This window comes from Aulonocara stuartgranti (assembly GCF_965226115.1).
Source record: "Aulonocara stuartgranti genome assembly, chromosome: 2".
Lineage (NCBI taxonomy): Eukaryota > Metazoa > Chordata > Actinopteri > Cichliformes > Cichlidae > Aulonocara > Aulonocara stuartgranti.
In genome coordinates, this window is record NC_138940.1 from 34,977,435 (window position 1) to 34,996,336 (window position 18,902).

General features: G+C 40.6%; 1 protein-coding gene across 1 annotated transcript; it reads left to right on the forward strand.

Annotated features, from left to right (window-relative positions):
• The first annotated feature begins 6,862 nt into the window (after window positions 1–6,862).
• ubl3b (ubiquitin-like 3b) lies at window positions 6,863–18,398 on the forward strand. Its single transcript, XM_082555243.1, has 6 exons — window positions 6,863–7,021; window positions 7,595–7,705; window positions 11,595–11,703; window positions 12,786–12,872; window positions 15,890–15,967; window positions 16,756–18,398. Exons 2-6 carry the CDS (start codon window positions 7,679–7,681, stop codon window positions 16,806–16,808), a joined length of 354 nt encoding a protein of 117 aa, XP_082411369.1. The 5' UTR covers window positions 6,863–7,021; window positions 7,595–7,678; the 3' UTR covers window positions 16,809–18,398.
• Window positions 18,399–18,902: the final 504 nt, after the last annotated feature.

An 18,902-nucleotide genomic window follows, 5' to 3' on the forward strand; every position in this document is an offset into this window, starting at 1 on the left:
CTTAATCTCCATCTTTAATGTTTGTCTTTAAATCCTGCACCCTTCCTCATTAGCTGAGTCATAATTCAGAGGAGGTAGGTAAAAGGCTTCCTGTGTAAAATGCTTCAGTGGCACCAAGTGTCTGACTGCCAGGTGCAGACAAAGTTTGTCTGCCGCTCTGCTATGACTAATGCTCTGTAAATGTACATGCTCAACATGTGCAATCAACATGTCGATTAGCTCTGTCTGTGTGTGGCTGTGCACCCTTTAACCCCAAAAGCAGACTCGGTGTGAGCGTTTGTGGTGTTTTAATTCACATGAAACACATTTTTGTAATTCAGTTTTTTGAAGTTAAGGCTTCAACAGGGGCTTACAACAAAAAAGGTGAATGTAGCACACAGGCCATGAGTCTGCACAGGAAAGGGGTCAGAAAAAGCTCCTCTATATCACTGGCTTATTTTATCCCATCTCATTTAATTACTTGGTCCACTGCCATGTTCAGTATTGTGCAAGCCTAAAATTTGATAACCTGGTTCAGCGGGAAGTTTCACAGTCTATTAAAAGCTCCAAGTGTATTTTGTATGAACACCCTTCCTCAGCTGTCATCTGGTAATTCTACTGCAGTCCATTTATATGAGTTTACCTGATAACACTATATGGAGCGGCAAATAAAACATCGGTGATAAAACCTGTGAAAGTTTACTGCCCTTAATTTCTTTCCGGGGAATTCTCATAAAACAGATAAAACATTCACTGTACCAACGCTTATTTTCTATTACTCTGTCACTGATGTTAAATTAGTGCAGCTTTGCTAAGGAAACTGTGATTATATCTCAACGCCTTGATTCATACCATTCAAGTGGCCCTTAACAACTTGCATGAGGGTGGGTCAATAAACCTCAGGACCACTTTGAACGAGACAGCCCCGTGGTGGCAGAAATCTCTTGAATGAGAAGTGAAAAACATGCATACCATCATTACTCAGTGATCTCCTGATGGTGGACTTGTGAACAATGGCATTACTCAGTGCGATAGAGGCCTTTGGTTACTGGAATCCTGTGTTTCCTTTTTACATCAAGGACTTTTACAACCTTCAGCTACTCCTGTGTGACAGTGACAATGATGTGGATTAGTTGTGATGATCAGACCGATCAACACACCTGATTCTAAATTCACCTTCAAGTTGGCTGTTCATCCTAGAAGTTCGCGAACTTTTGTTTATATTGGATCATTTCATACCAAAGCTTTCATCCATTTGTCTAACTTTATGACTTAAACATTTCAAAATATTTTGGGTCATATTTATGCATAGATATGAAAATAATGCATTTAACTGTATTTAACCTTTAACCATCAAAAATGAATAAACGTACTTTTACTTACTTAGACTTAGTTCCTCCTGTGCCGGATGGCACATTAGGCGGCAAGGGATCGCCAACGAGCTCGGTTTGCAGCCACATCTTCAGCCTCGTCCCATGAAAGATCGACCGCTTTTAGGTCCTCAATGAATGACTGTCTCCATGTCTGTTTTGATCTCGATACGAAATCTTGAAAATCCGTCGGAGGCTGCGCTGTTGGAAAACATTCAGTCATCGGGTGATTGTTGCCGTCGACTTCCATGTTTCACTCGCATAGATAGCCATTGTTACGACTATTGTATTGAACAAACAGACTTTGGATGATATCGAGATGGTGGTCGATCTCCAAACCAGATTCAAGTTGCGCATGGCCAATGCTGCCTTTCCGAGCCAACAGGCGATGTGCTTGTCCAAGCCACCGTCCAGTGTTATAACACTGACCAGATTGGACCAACGTTAACTGGAAGGTCATCCACGGGGCGGAAGGCGTGTTGTCGTGCATGCCCCCAATCCATGGGGCCTGATGGTCGATTCAAATCCAGCCCGGTCCCCGTCCAGTTGTGCGTTATAGTCGCTAACCATTAACAGGTGATCGTGCCACGGAATGGCTGCTAAAAAGTCTTGGAGCTGGTTGTAGAAGGCATCCTTGATTGTATCGTTCGCCCTCCTCCGTGGGGGCATAGTCCTGGATGAACGTGATCTTGGCCTGCCAAGTTCGAAATCAAGCCGAGACGATGCGGTCGGAAACTGGTTCCCAACCGATCAATGCCTTTGAAGCCAACTTTGAAGTTGGCTTTGAAGTCGATAGTCGATAGTCATTGAAGGCCTTTAGCCTTTGCATGCGGTATCCCATTCGGTAGAGTGATCTGACATTCCATGTCCCGATACAAGTCGATATTCTTGCATTGAGGAATGGTCGATCCATTGAGAGAGGGATGGTCGCGAGACTTTGGTCCGTCCTCGTCACTAGCAATTGACCTTCCTCTCCACTGATTGCTCGTTGGTTTTCACTTGTCGTTTCTGTAGCATAGCAGGTTTTTACAGGAAGGGGTTGCTAGCCCCGACCAAACCCTCCTCCTTTATCCGGGCTTGGGACTGGCACTGGGAAGCGAGCTACCCAGAGGCGGAGTTAAAAAAAAGAAAGAAAAAAAAGATAAAAACAAAACAGATATAGTTGTTGACTGAGATTTGCATGTTACTGTGAGACTGTGATGTCTGGGTTTCTGGGTGTTTTGCGACCGCTGGAATGAGGAGGGAGACATGTCAGCCAGCAGATCAGCAGATAACAGAAACCCCTCGGTATTCTCCCTCAAATATTAACACTGAGTCGGGTTTTGTTTTGCTGCCAGACTCTGTGTGTGGTCTGTGATTGCTGTGATTTGCAGTCTGCAGATAAAGTCTGGTTAGTTACAATTAAGTAATTTTGGGCAACGCTATAAACAGTAGTAGTAAACCAAATAGTTTGACTTTGACTTTGACTTTAGTTGTGCCGTAATGTCTTATTACAGATCCATAGCCACAGTTTTCTGGTAGCTTCTCTAAAGACGGTTTATATTAATATGTTAATGTCATCAATCCTGCTTGTTAATAGTTTTCTATTTGTATTTTTAACTTTATTAATAAAAGTAGGGCAATAATGAAACAAGGTGTGGATATAGACCATGCAAAACAAGACAAACTGGGATAATCAGGACAGATGAGGGGATATTAGGATGTGTATGGTGTGTGTTGGCTTCCACATTTAAAGTGGTGCTGAGCATGTTAACCGTGTTCTGACCATGGTCAAATGAGATAAAGAAAAAGTAAAACAAATAACAATATTAATACTATCAATAATACTGTGCAAAAATCTTAAGTCAAACTTCCTTTCTTTGAATTTTGGTTCTAAGCAACCAAACTTTCCTGTAATTTGTAAAGTGGTACAGAATATATTTAATGTAATGATTAGAGATGGACCGATCCGATATTATGTATCAGTATCGGTCCGATACTGACATAAATTATTGGATCGGAGAGAAATAAAAAATGCAATCGATCCATTAAATATCAAAAAAGCACCTCACAAAACTTGCAACATGGCATAACTCGCCTCATAACCGTTGCACGTTGGAGCAGTGTGCTCACGTGATAGAGCGGCTGTGTGTATTTGTAACCTCGCTACCAAACCAGCATTTCATCTCCGAGGAAGTTATCCCAGAGAGAAGTAAAGCAAGTGTGTAAGTTCATCTCTGAATGTTTGTAAAGCATTCCCACGTTAACCGATATATGGATATATTCTCTCTCCCTCCCTCTCCTGCTGCTACTTCAATCATGAAACTGCTTAATGATCAGCTGATCAGCTTTTCTGTTGCGAGTCCGTTTCTCTTGTTTGTTTTTGGCCCACTTTGCACCAGAAAGAGGAAAACAGCGGCTGAATAACAGCAGCACGTTTAAACTTGATAAACTGTTGTTAGAATTTATTTAATATTACTTTCTACACCAGGATCCTTTTCTACGTAGCTCAGCGGTCTCCAACCTTTTTTGCACCACGGACCGGTTTATGCCCGACAATATTTTCATGGACCGGCCTTTAAGGTGTCACGGATAAATACAACAAAATAAAACTAGTACCGGTACCGAAAAAAAGAAGATTTATTCATAACACACGTGAAAAGACCAAGGAAAACCGAGTAAACGATAAAAACGATAACAAAATAACGCTGAAAACCGATAAAAACCCTGAAAACCATACATTTCACACCTGAGCCTCAACTCTCGCGGCCCGGTACCAAACGACTCACGGACCAGTATCGGTCCGTGGCCCGGGGGTTGGGGACCGCTGACGTAGCTGACGGCTGGTAACTGTGCAGGGGCGGATCTAGCAAAGTTTAGCCAGGGGGGCCGATAGGATAGGGCATTAACAGCGAAAAGGGGGGCACAAAGACATACTTTTCTTTCTTATTCTCATTTAAAATGTCTAGCTTTTAATAAATAATTATCCGAATCTTACACCCAAAGTTTTAATCTGATGTAAAATGTATAGAAGTCCATTACTGTATATAGTAACTATTAAGTCTAATATATATACCCTAGTAAGCTATACTACTTTTTCCTTTGGGAAGATACCATCTGTGCAGTCTGCAATTTTGTTGAAGAAAGATGTTGAATCTATTTAATTATTCTTGAAAAATAATTTAATTCTGTGTATTTTTTTTTCACACTGCATCAAATTAAAGTTGATTACGTCGATTAAGCATCATGAGGGGGGGGGGGGGGGGTGGTTCCCTATTTTTTTTTGCTGGGAGTCTACAAACCTATTAGTTAGGTTGCTTAATATTTCTGCTAAGTACTCTTCAAAATACCAGAATAGGGAGGATGGAGCAGGTTTAAGTTCATTAGATTGCTCAGTTTTGCTGAACTATGAAATATTTTGGGTGCAGTGTATTTTTTTACATACAGGTATAACAGAATAGCTTTAGTGTTGTTGTTTATTTAAACTTGAGTATGAACTTATACAAAATGCAGCAAGATATTAAAAAACAGTTTTATTGATTAAAAAACACACTATATTGGATTCATATCGGTATCGGCAGATATCCAAATTTATGATATCGGTATCGGACATAAAAAAGCGGTATCGTGCCATCTCTAGTTATGATACAATAAATAGTTGTATATAATAGTGTTTTTGTGGATATTTTGTTGAGTCCATTTACATATAGGGGATTTTAGTATACTTCACTGAAGAGCTAGGTGCCACCCTGCCTAGAGCTCTTGCCCCTCCTTTTCCACCCAATCTAAAATTCTCTATATCTGCCACTGATGCAACAGAAGACAGAGTCAAAAATATATGAAGGAATACTGCATCATTCAAGACTGCTTTCTATTGTTTTTGTTTTTTTGTTTGTTTTTAGATTTTTATTGTATTTTCTTTTTACTTTTTGGCTGGATGGGTTGGATTCAGGATACATAAGTATACACAGCAGATGATATTCTGTAGAAAGTGTTTTTTTTTAATATACATTTTCCTGTCACTCTAAGTCTTTATGTCATCAGCCCACACCTCTGTTTCCAAGATGTGACATATTATGGTCAGCTATTGTTAAATATATCATCATATGGGACTTCATTGTCATTATTGTCATTATTATTGTTCACTTTACCCTTTTGGTATAGCAAAAAAAAGTTCACAAATATGGGATGAATCAAGAAGACCCTGGAGAGACTCATCCTGGACCAGCTCCAGGCTGTGGTCCACCCACTGATGGACCCACTCTAGTTTGCCTACCAGCCCAGACTTGAATTTAAGGAAGCCATTCTTTGCCTGCTCACCCATGTCTCTACCCACCTGGACAAAGCAGCAAACACTGTAAGAATCGTGTTTGGGTTTTTTTAACTTCTTCGGTGACTTCAATGCCATCCGGCCGGCTCTACTGCCTGATAAGCTGACAGTGATACTGACTTGTATGGTTGACTGACTGCCTAACTGGGAGACCAGAAAATGTACTCCTACAGCACTGTGTGTCGAACAGGGAGGTCAGCAACACAGGAGCCCCGCACGAGACCCTTCCATCTCACTTTCTCTTCACCTTCTACACTATGGACTTCAGCTACTGCTGGCAGTTCTGATGGCAATGATGGTGTGTGTGTTTGTTAACTTCTGTTTTTGTTGTTGTTTTTATTGCCATAAGACACAGTAGACCTGCATAGTTTCTTCTGTTTTATCTCTTTTGTTAATCACACTGAGTTCGCATGTGATGGAATGTGCTATATAAATAAAACTGACACTAACAGAATGGCACAGAAAATCATTCCTACTTGTGGCCATCAAACTTTATAACTCCTTGTGATATGTGGATTATATAATACCTTGTCTATACTCGGTATTGTTTTAACTTTGGAATATAGAGTTTTAATTTAACATTTCACTCTAATCTTGGTTGTAATTTGTTTTACATGTTTTCATCTAATGTTTACGTTTTAAAAAGCACCACTGAACGACACAGGAAATCATTCCTGCCCTGTACAACTCCTCCATCTAATACACTGTAAACACTGCAATAGTTACACCCTTTTGCACATGCTCTACAGTCAAATGACAAAGTTCACAGGTTAGAGTTAAATGTCAATCATGTATATTTTTCTGTAATATACGTGACTTTGTAATATTCTTGATATTTATAATTGAGCAATTTGTATATATTAGTGCTATTTCTTAAATTTGTAAACTGTGTACTATATTGTCTTATTTAATTAGTTTAGTCTGTTACTGTTACTCTCTTGAAGCAACTGTAACCCACATAATTTCCTTAGGGATTATTAAAGTATTCTGATTTTCGTCTTTCATATTTATATTTTTAGTCTGAATCAAACCCCCCCCCCCCCCCCATTTTTCTGCTTCTTATAATAATAATAATAATAATAATAATAATAATAATAATAATAATAATAATAATAATGATAAACTATTTCTCATTTCTATTATATTTTCTCATACTTGGACTCGGACTCCCAGAAGCCTTTGTAGTTCTTCTCTGTGTTTACTACCAGCTGACTTCCGGTGTCTTCCCGTCCATTAGCCTCTGATACCCAGAGTCAACCATAACGCCATCCATCTACACTCGATCATTTCCCCATGGAAAACGTTTCCCGCTGACTGGTTGACTCAACTGAATGCAAAATTTCATCGTATTCATCAGATGCAGGTGAGGCCCACAGCACGGAAACCGTCCTTGGGCTGTTAGCCTGCAGGTAGCCATCGACAGGAAGATCGGGCTAACATAACAGCTAATGCTAACGTTAACAGCGGTAGCTTGTTTAGCTCGCAGGGCTTTGTTTATACACCTTATCTGGGTGAAACTCTGAGGTGATCGGTGTCTCCGGGCGAGACACACTCCCACCTAATGCACCGCTTCAGCTTCCAGTAAATTTATGAGCCGTGATGCCTGAATGGGATGTAGCCCCCTAGCGTAACGTAAGGCTAACTGTGGGATTAATCTTTAAAGCTCGTCCTAGTTTAACACGCCAAGACTACTAATTTGGGTTAGTTAAATCACGGTGTGGTAAAACACAAGTTGCTCGGTGCTGTTGCGGTCCAGGCAACTAATCGATCATGTGCAGTTTCGACCGATAGTGTTGTCATGTTAGTTGCAGCGTTAGCCTCCTTCGAGCTCGGTGGGTAACAGTTTGTGAGCGGTGCAATCTTATGGTGTCAGGTTTTTTTTTTTGTTTTGCTGTTTTTGTGGAAGTCAACCTGACAGTGTTGGTGTTTGTATCAGGGCTCTGGCCCCGTCTCCAGCTGCTGAAGCACACCGATCCTGTCCTCTCTGCTCCCCGTCCACGGCCTTCCTCCTCGCTGAGCCATGACCACTCAGAGGGATCTTGATATGGTGAGTGAGGCTCTGTCACATTTCAAAACACACAACTGAGGCGATGCTCTCTGAGTACTCAAAACATCATTTAACATTAATACGTTTGATTATCTCTGTGACTGGTGTAGGTGTTTGTATGGGGGTGGGGGTTGTTTGTGGATTAGCCAACGTGCACAAACACTTAGCTGGATAGTGACTGCTGTTCCTGTGAACACCATCTGTCTAATCTGAGTTAAAACGTTGGCCTACTTTCCTTTCAAGGTTTAGATGCCAATTGATTGCACCCTCTTATTACATCCTGCCCCCACCTAATCCAACCCAACCACAGGAATGGATACAATAATACAAGTTTTTGTTGGCTTTGTTTACTTATTAGTACCATTATTACCAAGAAAAAGATGACAATTATTTGCATTTTGGGGTATTAAACTGCAGTTTGTCTGTAATTTTTATGTAATTAAAAGTTCTGCTGTAAATAAGAGCAGCGACAGTATCAGAAATTAGAAGAAATAAAAAGTCAAAAGAGGCGACATTTATCAGTCAGACAGGCTGATGTTTGTCTGTAGTTTTAGATCAGTTTGTTTTATTTATGACACAATAATTAAATAAATGTGCCCGGTTCAAATAGGATTAACAAAGAACAAAGAAGTAGCACCATGTCACCTAAGCTTTAGAAACAAAGGTAGCCACTTCTAAACCCAAAAGATATGAAACAGCTGTTTCTTTCTGTTATCAACTGCTCACCAAAACATAAAACATAGATATCTGGAGCTTGTCATATTAAGGGCAATGCTAAATGCTATTTCTCTTGAAATAAAATATTTTCATATGGGATTGCCAATTTTTTGTTTTTTAATTCAAATGTTATTACTGGCCCACATTTTTACAATTGCTGTCTCCATACTGAGTTCCTAGTATGAAAATGTACAGCATTGATCACACGTGTGTGCATATTTCAGGTTTTGGATTGTTGGTGAGGCAAAACATAACTTTTTAAGGACAATGATTCAACTTTTTGTGTTGTTCTATGTTATTTTAGTGTTATTTGTGTCATTTAATTTTATATATCTGAAGCGTACGCTTTATTGAATAAGAAGAGTGTTAAACTGCAGATATTAGAATAGGGGTGCCAGACATAAAGCCCTTAGGCCAGAACTGGCCCAGCAAAGACTCCAATCTGGCTCACTAGGCATCTTAAGAAAATGTGAAAGCATGGTTAGTTTTTGAATTTTTAACTCTATTTTCACAAGTTTTCAGCTTTTCCTATTGCTCCAGTTATACTACACCAAAGCACAAGGATATTCTAAAATTGTAATTACAGGACAATCCAGAACCTTTTCTGTTACTTGGTAGTACTTTTGCCCACTTCACATCAAAGTGGAATGTATGTTGCACATGATGTAAAATGAGTTTGACATCCCCGTATTAACGGAACCCATGTTTAGTTTTTAAAAAAGAATAAATGTTGTCAGATGTTTTATGTAGGACACCAACATGAGGTAAAACCCACAGGAGGCCAGAGTGGGATTTAATAGATCATCTCTCTTGGCAGCTATCCTGAAGCTCGTGGCTGACTATGTTTTTAGGAAACTTGACCAGCATGAAGAACAGATAAGCCTCTGCTATTACCTTTAACCCTTAAAAAGTAATCATAACGCCACTTGGAAGACTTCCTTTCGATTGGTGAACCTCAATGACTTTGTGATGCAGGATGTTGCCATGGCAGATTTGACTTTGTTTTTGTTTTGTTCAGGATGAGGGAAGGGGGACAAAGCTTGTTAATAATGACATGGGTATGCAATCCCACATTGAGGTTATTCAGTTCACAGGGGGATGGGTGAGCAGGGGACCACCGAGAGGAAAGGGGGGTGGGGGGGGGTGGGAGGGTGTATTTGTAAACAGATCAGAGAGTAGGGTTGTCCCTTCCTCACGTCACACCTCGTGATTAAGTCTCTTTGTTCTCTCCTCTGTGATTTGTGAACCAAAGAAAGTTCATGTTTCTTTTTTTAAGAAGGGCACACGTAGGGGGAACGTTCCCCCATCTGTCAGCTCTGAATCTAGAGTAGAGATGTCCCAGCAAAAAGATTTAGTATTGTTCTTTTTGTATGTTTTTGTGGAGTGATTGATCAGAGATGAGAGCTCAATGAGGTCCAGTGACAGAGGTCCAAAATGGGCTCAAGATAATTATTCAGTTAAGGGTGATGTTTTTAATCCTGACCACGAGCCTACCTTCATGTAGTCTAATGTTGGTGGAAAAATTTGACTAAAATATTCACTTTTTTTTTAAATTCTTTTTTAAATTTAAAATAGTGTGTGAGGAGGGTGACACATGCAGCAGCAATGAAGCAGTCAGCAGAAATGAAGCATTATGGTGGAAAATGAAACTATATTTTATAAAAATGCCTTAAACAGCCTAGCTGTGGGTACAGATACAATGAAATTTTTGTAGTTGTTAAACGGCTGTAAAGAATAGAATGAAATAGAATAGAATTGCCCTTTTATTGTCGCGAAACTGTGTTCTATTAAAATATAAGTAGTAGACAATTAAACCAGAGTTACTCCACTAGTCATAGTAATCATAGTTTTCTCTTGGTTAAAACGTTTTACACCTTTATCACCTGGGATGCCACACATGTTAAAGCACTTGCTGATCACAGTCTGCTTCATAGAAGCTCTACACTGTCTTGCTTTAATCTTCAACATTAGTTTTGCTTTACTATTTTCCATAAAAGTACACCCAACCATTTTCTACCACTTATCCCCGTCTAGGTCGTGATAGTTTGTTGATAGGAAAAGGTGCAGGATCTACATTCATGAGCGCAGCCTTGTGACGATTCTCAAGAAAATGCTGTTAACTGATTATTTATTACATTAAACAATTTCTTTCAATTGCAAAACCAATGAATAAATGACAAAGAGGTTTCTGTGCGTGAGGGTGCAGCTAGCCCCTGACTGCTGGGTGATTTTTGACTGTAAAGCCAGCGAGTTTCAGCTTTTATGGAGGAGCAAGTACACTTGGTCAAAGTCCTGGTAATTTCTTTTTTTTAATTGCATATGCAGGGAAAAAAAACTTGAGGTAACTGTTAGTGAAAAAGATTTTATGACACTTTGTTATGACCTTCAGTTGTGACATGTACTCTGTTACATTCATTTTCAAGCTTACTACTTATTTTCAGATACAGATTTTAAATCTAAATCAACCGATAATTTATGTGATACTCTTATATTTTAAGTTGGCGCCAATTAAAGTAATTAAATTAGCTTTTTTTTGGTGTCCTATTAATAGTCTGATCTTCTGGTTCCAGTGGGCATAAAATGTTGGACACTGCTTAAAGGCATGTTGCCCATGAAGTTTCCCCTTTTATTTGTTTTTTAACAGATATCTTTGTGTAGATGCCCAGAGGATTTTTTTTTTTTAAAAAGAAGAAGAAGGAAGCCCCTCTGTTAAGAGACCTTCCCACACACACTTGCACGAGTCCCCCTTGGGGCTACGCACTGGCCATGTAAATTTAATAACATGGCCCAGAGCTGTCTGGGACACCTGGGGTTATCGCATTAGGCCGACAGCCCGGAGAGGAGCAGCAGCACCCTGGAACTAAAGGCCCAGTGTTCTCCCCCCTCTGCCCCACCCTTATCTGGTGTTATCTCCAGCAACAGAGGCTCACTTCACCGTAAGCCCTCGATGAATGAAGTCTCCCAGTCAGAGGGTGAAGATCTGGTGTGGCTAAATCTAATTAGACTGGAATGTCCGTCTGTTCGCACCCTTCAGAAGGTCACCTCATGTCTGAGGAGGTTAGAGGAAGTGAAGGGATTTCGCCACGACTAATTGAGAAGAATTTTAATGGAAGTGTGGCTGGCATGACATTTCTATGGACCCATATTTGAATGCTTTTGTTTGTCGCTTTAGGTACACCTCCGCCTTATCCTGGTCAGTGGCAAAACACAGGACTTCACCTTCTCCCCAAATGACTCGGCCACGGACATCGCCAAGCACGTATTTGACAACTGGCCTGCAGGTACGTTTTAAAGGGTTCAGTCTCCTGTTCTTCACTTTTAATATATTTCACACTTTGAACCTCAAAGTCAGACTGATTCAATCTCATACAGTTTGCCAGTTTCTGCAAATATTTAACAGATGTGGAATCAAAACCTGATATAATCTCTGTTTAAAAATATGCAAGTATTCACACTCGCTGATTTAAACAAACTGACAAGCTTTCGAAGTCCAAAGCAGACAGGTGAGTTTGTAACAGTGTGAGGTGGGCAGTAAACTCTGCTTTTACTGCCTCATCCAGGGGGACAGATTTGCTGTGCACAACCATGTGAGTGTCAAAAAATGGCAAGCATGCTGCTGGGTTTGCTCATCATGTGACACGCAGCCTTTGGACTTAGAAACTGCAGACTCTTCAAATGAAAACTCCTCGGCTGAAGCCTCTCGAGACTTCATGAATTCATTCATGAATGAAAGCAGCGCTGAACTGCCAGAAACTGCAGTTTCAACTCAAGAGCCACTTGAGTCAATCCCCATAGACTCCCATGTTTACAGCCTGGTAAGACAGCGATATTGACCTCAGTGGAGAGTTTAGCTCTTCATAATAATTCTGAGAGTTATTGTGGATACTGGAGTTGGGGACAAGGCTGCAGTACAAGTGGTCAGGACAGGCAGCCATGCTGAAAGTCATCCGGACCTGCCCAAGGAGATTATTGCGAGGTTTTTGAACTTTTTTTATCACCCTAATTTTTGGATCACACCTCGTGTTATGGTGTTGGATGGGGGAATTAACATTGGAGCCAGGGCAATAAACTAGCCAGGCCAGTACATTAGCTAGTATTAGCTCATATATGTACTGGGTACCAGTGTGCATGCCAGCTGATTAAAATACAAGAAACTGCCAGTTTGAGTTCATTTGGAAACAGAATCCAGAACTTATTTAAAGGTTTAAATTGTAAACTGTGGGCTTTGCATATATCACAGTCTTCAGAAATATGCTCAGCAATCTGTATCTTGGCTCTTGTGTTTAGTGTTTCTAGGACAATAAAATACTGCTGGCTGCATCAGTTGGGAAAGTGATACATCTCTTCTTTCCCTCCTTGGCAGGGTGGGAGGAAGAGCAGGTGAGCAGTCCCAGTATACTCCGCCTCATTTTCCAGGGACGCTTCCTTCATGGCAACGTCACCCTGGGAGGTAAGACCATCGCTGGCCAGAGAAAGCATCAGAGAGAAACAGAATGGCATCTTTATGCTTTTATCTTACTGTAAACGCTGTTGTTAAATTACTAATGCCAAAAACGGCATGCGGGCATATCTAGCAGCAGTACACAAAGCTCTTAGTCTAACGATTTACAGTCATGAACTTCTGCCAGTGTCCTCAGATTCCCAGGCAGCATCCTTCCTCCTTTGCTGCTGTTTGGATTATTTCACTGAACCCAAAACATGAACTGAAGCAGACAGTATTTCCTGATTGAGAACCAGTCTCAGTGCTTCTGATCTCTCACACTGGCTGGACATTTCCCTTTAATCAGAGCGATGTGACGCAAGGATGTGTGTCTCTCTGTTTCGTGTAGAAATAAATGGGAAGTGAAATCGAAAACAGCCTTTATCTTCTGAGACTCATCTGAGAATTATCTGCTGGTATGAGTTTTTATTCATGCAGTATGCAGCGGTAGCAGTAGGTACCATTTAGATTTTATGAACAAATTATACTTTATTAATACCAGAATTTGTAAACTTGTTACATTAGCTAAAAGACTGAACACAACCTGTGATAGCTCAATAAAAAAAACAAAAAAACAAACAAACAACCCAGAGTGAAATGGCTCAACAAGAAATCATATAAAATAAATGCAGGTATTGTGGTATGAGGCAGTGAAGATTTCCTGTGTCTGTCCTTGTGAAATGCATCTTAAAGTGCTTCGCTGCCTTCCAGTAAGTGATGCAGAGGATGGTCCATGATGGTTAACAGTTCTTTAACCTCCTCTCCAGCACAGCCTCAGTCATTTGGATGCTGGGTTTGCAGGCTTGCTCCAGTGGAGCGAGTGATGCCAATACTGAAACTGCTTATCAACAATAATGGGGTAATATGACCTGATTTGTTTTATGCATGTCCGAAAACGCCATACCGGAAACGTGAGCTTTGTCCACACATACGAAATGGGCTTCTTCCTGTTCCTTTCACAATAAAGGTCCTTGACATAGTCACTGCTTGGCTGTTGTACATATAATGGCTTAAAAAGCACAACAGATTATGGGATTAGAGTCAAGATTTTTCTTTCTTTCATTTCAGTACTTATGGGTTTTTTGTTTTTGTTTGTGTTTTTAAATAAACCTTTTTTTTTTCTTGTTTTAAGAATGTCTAATATAAGACAATGAAAATCGCCATGTCAGAAACTCTTTTTAAGAAGCCAGTCTATGAAGCTGTTTTTGAGATCCATGAAGAAAATGTTGGTTTAGTTGTATAAAGTAATTATATTGCATTAAGCGTGGCTTTAATTCAAGCTTTACTTTATAAATTTATACTTTAGAAAACACACAAAGTTCAATGTGCAATAGAAGAAATCGAGTCGGTCAGATAAAAGAAGATCTCTCTGTAAAAAGATACAAAAATATAAAGCTTACATTTTTATATAACGCCAATATTCATAATATTCAGATGTCCGGTAACATCTGTATATTGTGTCGCTGCCTTCAACAGCCCATCAACTTCTTTCTTCTTGTGATTTGTTGTGGAGTCTTCTGATGGTGGCTGCAGTTCCTCTTTCTGCGTTTCTGTTCAGAAATTTTAATCAAACAGTACCAGGAAATCTGCCTTTTACTCTGTAACCGTGACAGGAAGTGCACGTGTAGAACAAATTGTTTGCCAGTATGAATCATGGTAGTGATCATGTACCTCTGACCGCAGATTGCCTACATTTAAAAGGCTATCCGCTGAAGAAGGTGTGGCTGCTGATTGTCTTAGCACTCATTAGGAACATTTAAAGAAGTCCTGAGTTTATAAGTCAGATTAAACCTTCTAGAATGTGACCTTGGTTTGAGATTGAGAATCCCATCAGCATTGTACATGGGAAGCTGCACTGAAGAAGCTTAAGCTACTTAATTCTGAAGTATGTGGTGTTCTCCACCTCTACCTGAGGCCTGTCACCCTCATCACTCTTGTGGAGACTTAGAAACACATTTGGGCTTGGCTTTAAAAGCAGAGTTTGATTTTTTTATTTATTTATTTTTTTTTAAAGGGTTGTCTTTCTCTTCCAGTTGGAAAATTAGTGTAGATACAACCTAGTGCATCAACAGTTGATGGAGGTTGCTTGGTGTTGCTAGGTGAAATCTGTTGCAAAGAGAGTACTGCACCATGGTTGCCTGTCGTTTGTATGGAAGACACCAGCTGACTGCAAACACTCGCCAGCTGCACTCTGAGTGGTATTTAAACTGTGAATGTTTGAAGGAAAGTGCTCTTAGTCTCCAGCTTTTGTTGAACTTTTCCATCTGAGTAATCTTTGTCTCTGGTTTGCATCGCATTTTTTAAACCGTTTTACTAGTGGTCAAATAGTTTGCAAATGTTTGCAGACAAATCAGTGTCTTCCATGCAACCTGTTGGCAACCTTTGATCTCATCTCCTGTGTGACTGAGGAGCTTTAAACTCTGTATATCACAGTGCACTGCGATTCGTCACTAGTGTCACATCTGGTGCTCATCACTGTTCTGCAATCAAAAAAAATGGCTGGTTTTACACGTTTTCTTGTTCTCAGGTCTCTTGTAAAAGATTTTAATCTCAGTGAGGTGAGACTGTCTGATTAAATATGTATAACAGAGGAAACGGAGGAGGTTTCTGGTGCAGCTTCACTGACTTCTAAATTGCAGAGAGTCTGAAGAAGTGAAAGCGACAGCAGCACTTTTAGTATATAGAACAGTTTTTTTTATGTGACCATCTCATTTCAGCTTCAAACCTGATGCCAGGTAGACTTATTAATATGTGTAAGGAAAGTTTTTACAATTAAAGATATTCTAGTGGCACATGTAAATATTCATGATCCAGCTTGGTTAAATGAAGGTTACGATGTTGAAAATAAAGTGATTCCTAGGTGAGACAAATATAGATACTGACAAGGTCATAATTCATAGCATTCGTATGCAGCTGTTGTTGCTGCCACCATTTAATTAGATGGGAAAGTACAAGGATGAATCCTAACGTGTTTTATGTGTTTTCAGCTCTAAAGCTGCCGCCGGGCCGAACAACTGTCATGCACTTGGTTGCCAGGGAGACTCTTCCAGAGCCCAACTCTCATGGTGAGGAACTTTCATCTGCTCCTTGTTTTAGTTTTTTCTCGAGGTGCCAAACTATTAAAAAAAATTGTTAAACTGTCACTGGCTCTAATATACCATCATGCATAAACCATCATGCTTCTTCAGTACTTTGATGTAAAAGTTCTCAGCCGTATGTTGGATGTAATCCATCCCGTCACTACCAGCAGCCAAACTCATGACAGGCGTGTGGATGCCAGCGTGTAAAGAAAGAAGATGAGTGCTGCTAAAAAGACTAACTTTAGCCACACTCGGCTAGCTGAGGCTAACACACGGTTTTCCTTAGCAACAGGTGGTTGCCAGTAACTCGTCTGTACACCTGCATGACTGGGAGTTCAGCAATCATTTTCCTAACAATTGCACTCAACCAACAGCAACCGGATGGAGAATACTCATTTTTCCCTCAAAACCTGTGGTTATCAGATGGTTGCTGACCAGTCTCTAGGCCTGTGTGACTCAGGTCTAATTCACTTGATGCTACATTGTCACTGTGATTATAGCTACGGACATTTTTTACACTGTGCACAGTGCAGTGGCCCACACATTTCAGCAGCTTTTTGTATGTTTTGATTGTTGAAGAATGCGTAAACAGTTTTGAGAAGCTTTTAATAATGATCAGGTGACCCCCACATGAACAAACTCTTTGCAGCTGTCGGGAGGAAGAACCCCCTTCTAACAGGAAACAGATCCCAGTGAGGTCTGTCTCATGTCAGCTGGATGTTTTTGTGGGTTTTTTTGTCTCACCTCATCTCTCTGCTCTCTTGTCTTTGTAGGTCAAAGGAACAGAGAAAAAACAACAGAGAGCAACTGCTGCCTCCTCTTGTAAAGCTACAGAAACAGCCCCTTCCCTTCCTTTAATTACGCACACACACATCCACACACATGCACACACATACACACACATATATATATATATAAAACACACACATTCAAACAAGCATACACTCCCTCTCCGCTCTTTCCTGCCTGTCGTCCCGTCAGCTGTGGATCTGGAATAAAATGCAGGAAGTCCGTTTGGGGTCCCCCTCCCCCCTCTTTCTTTCTCTCTCTCTCTCTCTCTCTCTCTCTCTCTCTCTCTCTCTCTCTCTCTCTCTCACACTTTGGTTGAACTGTCCAATCTGAGGCTTTTTTTGTGCCAATAATGTTCACTTTTCTGCCCCCAAACTTCTACTGTTGTTACTACTTTTTCTTTGAACATCATGACATTGAACAACATCGCAGATCCCTTCACTGCTGGAGACATTTTTGAAGAGCTGTCATGTAGTGAAAAAACAAAACAAAGCAAACAACAACCCAGGAACTCGCCTCTCTTCATGGACACAGAAGTGCTACAAAGGATGTGTGGGCTTTAACCCTTCCATACTAGTCACTTGGATGTTTTCCCCAGGTCTTACTGAATGGTGTTAACCCTCTCGTTGCACTTAACCAGTTTAATTCTAAAGTGTTTGCTGTGTTTCATCTCCTCCTCCTTTGTGGCTTTTTGTTTTTGGTCAGATGAACAGACCTTAACTCCTCCCGAACCCAGGTGGTAGAAAACGTGCCATCCTCTTCACAGACTGTTTCTGCCTCTCAGTAACTGACGGTCAGTAGGCCGTCACCTGCGTCCGTTCATGGACCAATCGAGGAAGTACTTTTATCTGGAAGAGTAAAAACACCTGAGGGTCCGCGGGAAACGGGAACAGACTCCCCGGCGAGGCTTGAATAAATGCGGACAGAGGATTTCAGCGGATCATGTGCGCGCCATCAGATGTCGTGTTCGTTCCTCTGGTGGAGACTTTAATGACTAGGCTGTCGATGCTCCCTGGTGATGGGAGCCGGCACGGCGGGCCAGTTAAACGCAGACAGAAGATGCGAGCGGGTATCGGTTTGACGCCCTCCTCTACAGGACACTGAAAACGAGGCTGAGTTTCTCTCGTTGGATGACTAGAGAGAGAGAAAAAAAGGAAAGTTTTGGAAGTGTTTCGCCTCCTTTTTTCATTTGGATGCTGTCGTTTCTTCTCGTTTGCCTTTTATTGTGGAATTCAGTAATATCATTAATATTGAAATTTAAATATATCAATTTTTATCTTGTGTATATGTATTTGTTGAATTTTTGTGCGGGTGAGTTTGTGTGCGAGTGTGTCTGAGGGTGTGTGAATGCGTGGCATAATGTGGACTAATTTGGGGGGTGGGGGGGCAAGTGGTCTTTAAAAAAAGAAGAAGGTGGTGCACTGGGCGTGTTGATGGGCTGTGGTTTCTTCAGAAACAGTCGGAAACCTTTTGATTCCTTCCATCGAGTGTCTTTTGGTTTGTGTTTTTGTCAATCAATGTCACTGCTATGAAGATTAGCTCAGTATGAATAAATGTAAAAACTAAAATGCAATGTGGTCTACATCAAAGCTTGTATTATAAATTAATAAATCTTTACATAAGGCAACTTCTTCTGCATATTTGACTGTTTACTTTCTTTTGAGTAGCTTTGCATGACTAATGTTACTAAAGGCCCTTATTGATCTTATACCGCACCTTGATGGTTCAGCTCATGCTCTGAAACATTTCAACTGCTGCTCCTTTAAGACCGTATTGTTGTGATTGGCTGTCCTCCACATACAGAAGGTTTACAGCAGGTGGGAGGGGCTAGTGTCCTGCAAGCGAAAATAAGGTGTGTTTTAAGGGCTTTGTGCTTCTTTTTTTTTTAATGTACACATTTCCCATAAAACAAGCCTATAAAGAAAAACTCCACATAATCTGTGTATGCAGCTACAGGATACTGAGTCATCAAATGATGTGACTGACAGTGAGGAGGTTAATAAGGATGAAAAGAAACTAAAAAGGAGGAAAGTATCACAAAAACTTCGCCTACAAGCTAAAAGAGGCACCAGGACCAAAAGTCCCCTTGAAGGATTTCACAAGAACCTAAATGTTTTGTGAAAGTGTCTGA

What these genes read in the sequence shown, in the direction of transcription:
- ubl3b (XM_082555243.1), top strand. Translation starts at nt 7,679, where the DNA reads ATGACCACTCAGAGGGATCTTGATATG. An exon ending in TGGCAACGTCACCCTGGGAG is followed by an intron (nt 12,873 to 15,889) that starts GTAAGACCATCG and finishes ATGTGTTTTCAG; the next exon opens with CTCTAAAGCTGCCGCCGGGC. An exon ending in TCCAGAGCCCAACTCTCATG is followed by an intron (nt 15,968 to 16,755) that starts GTGAGGAACTTT and finishes TTGTCTTTGTAG; the next exon opens with GTCAAAGGAACAGAGAAAAA.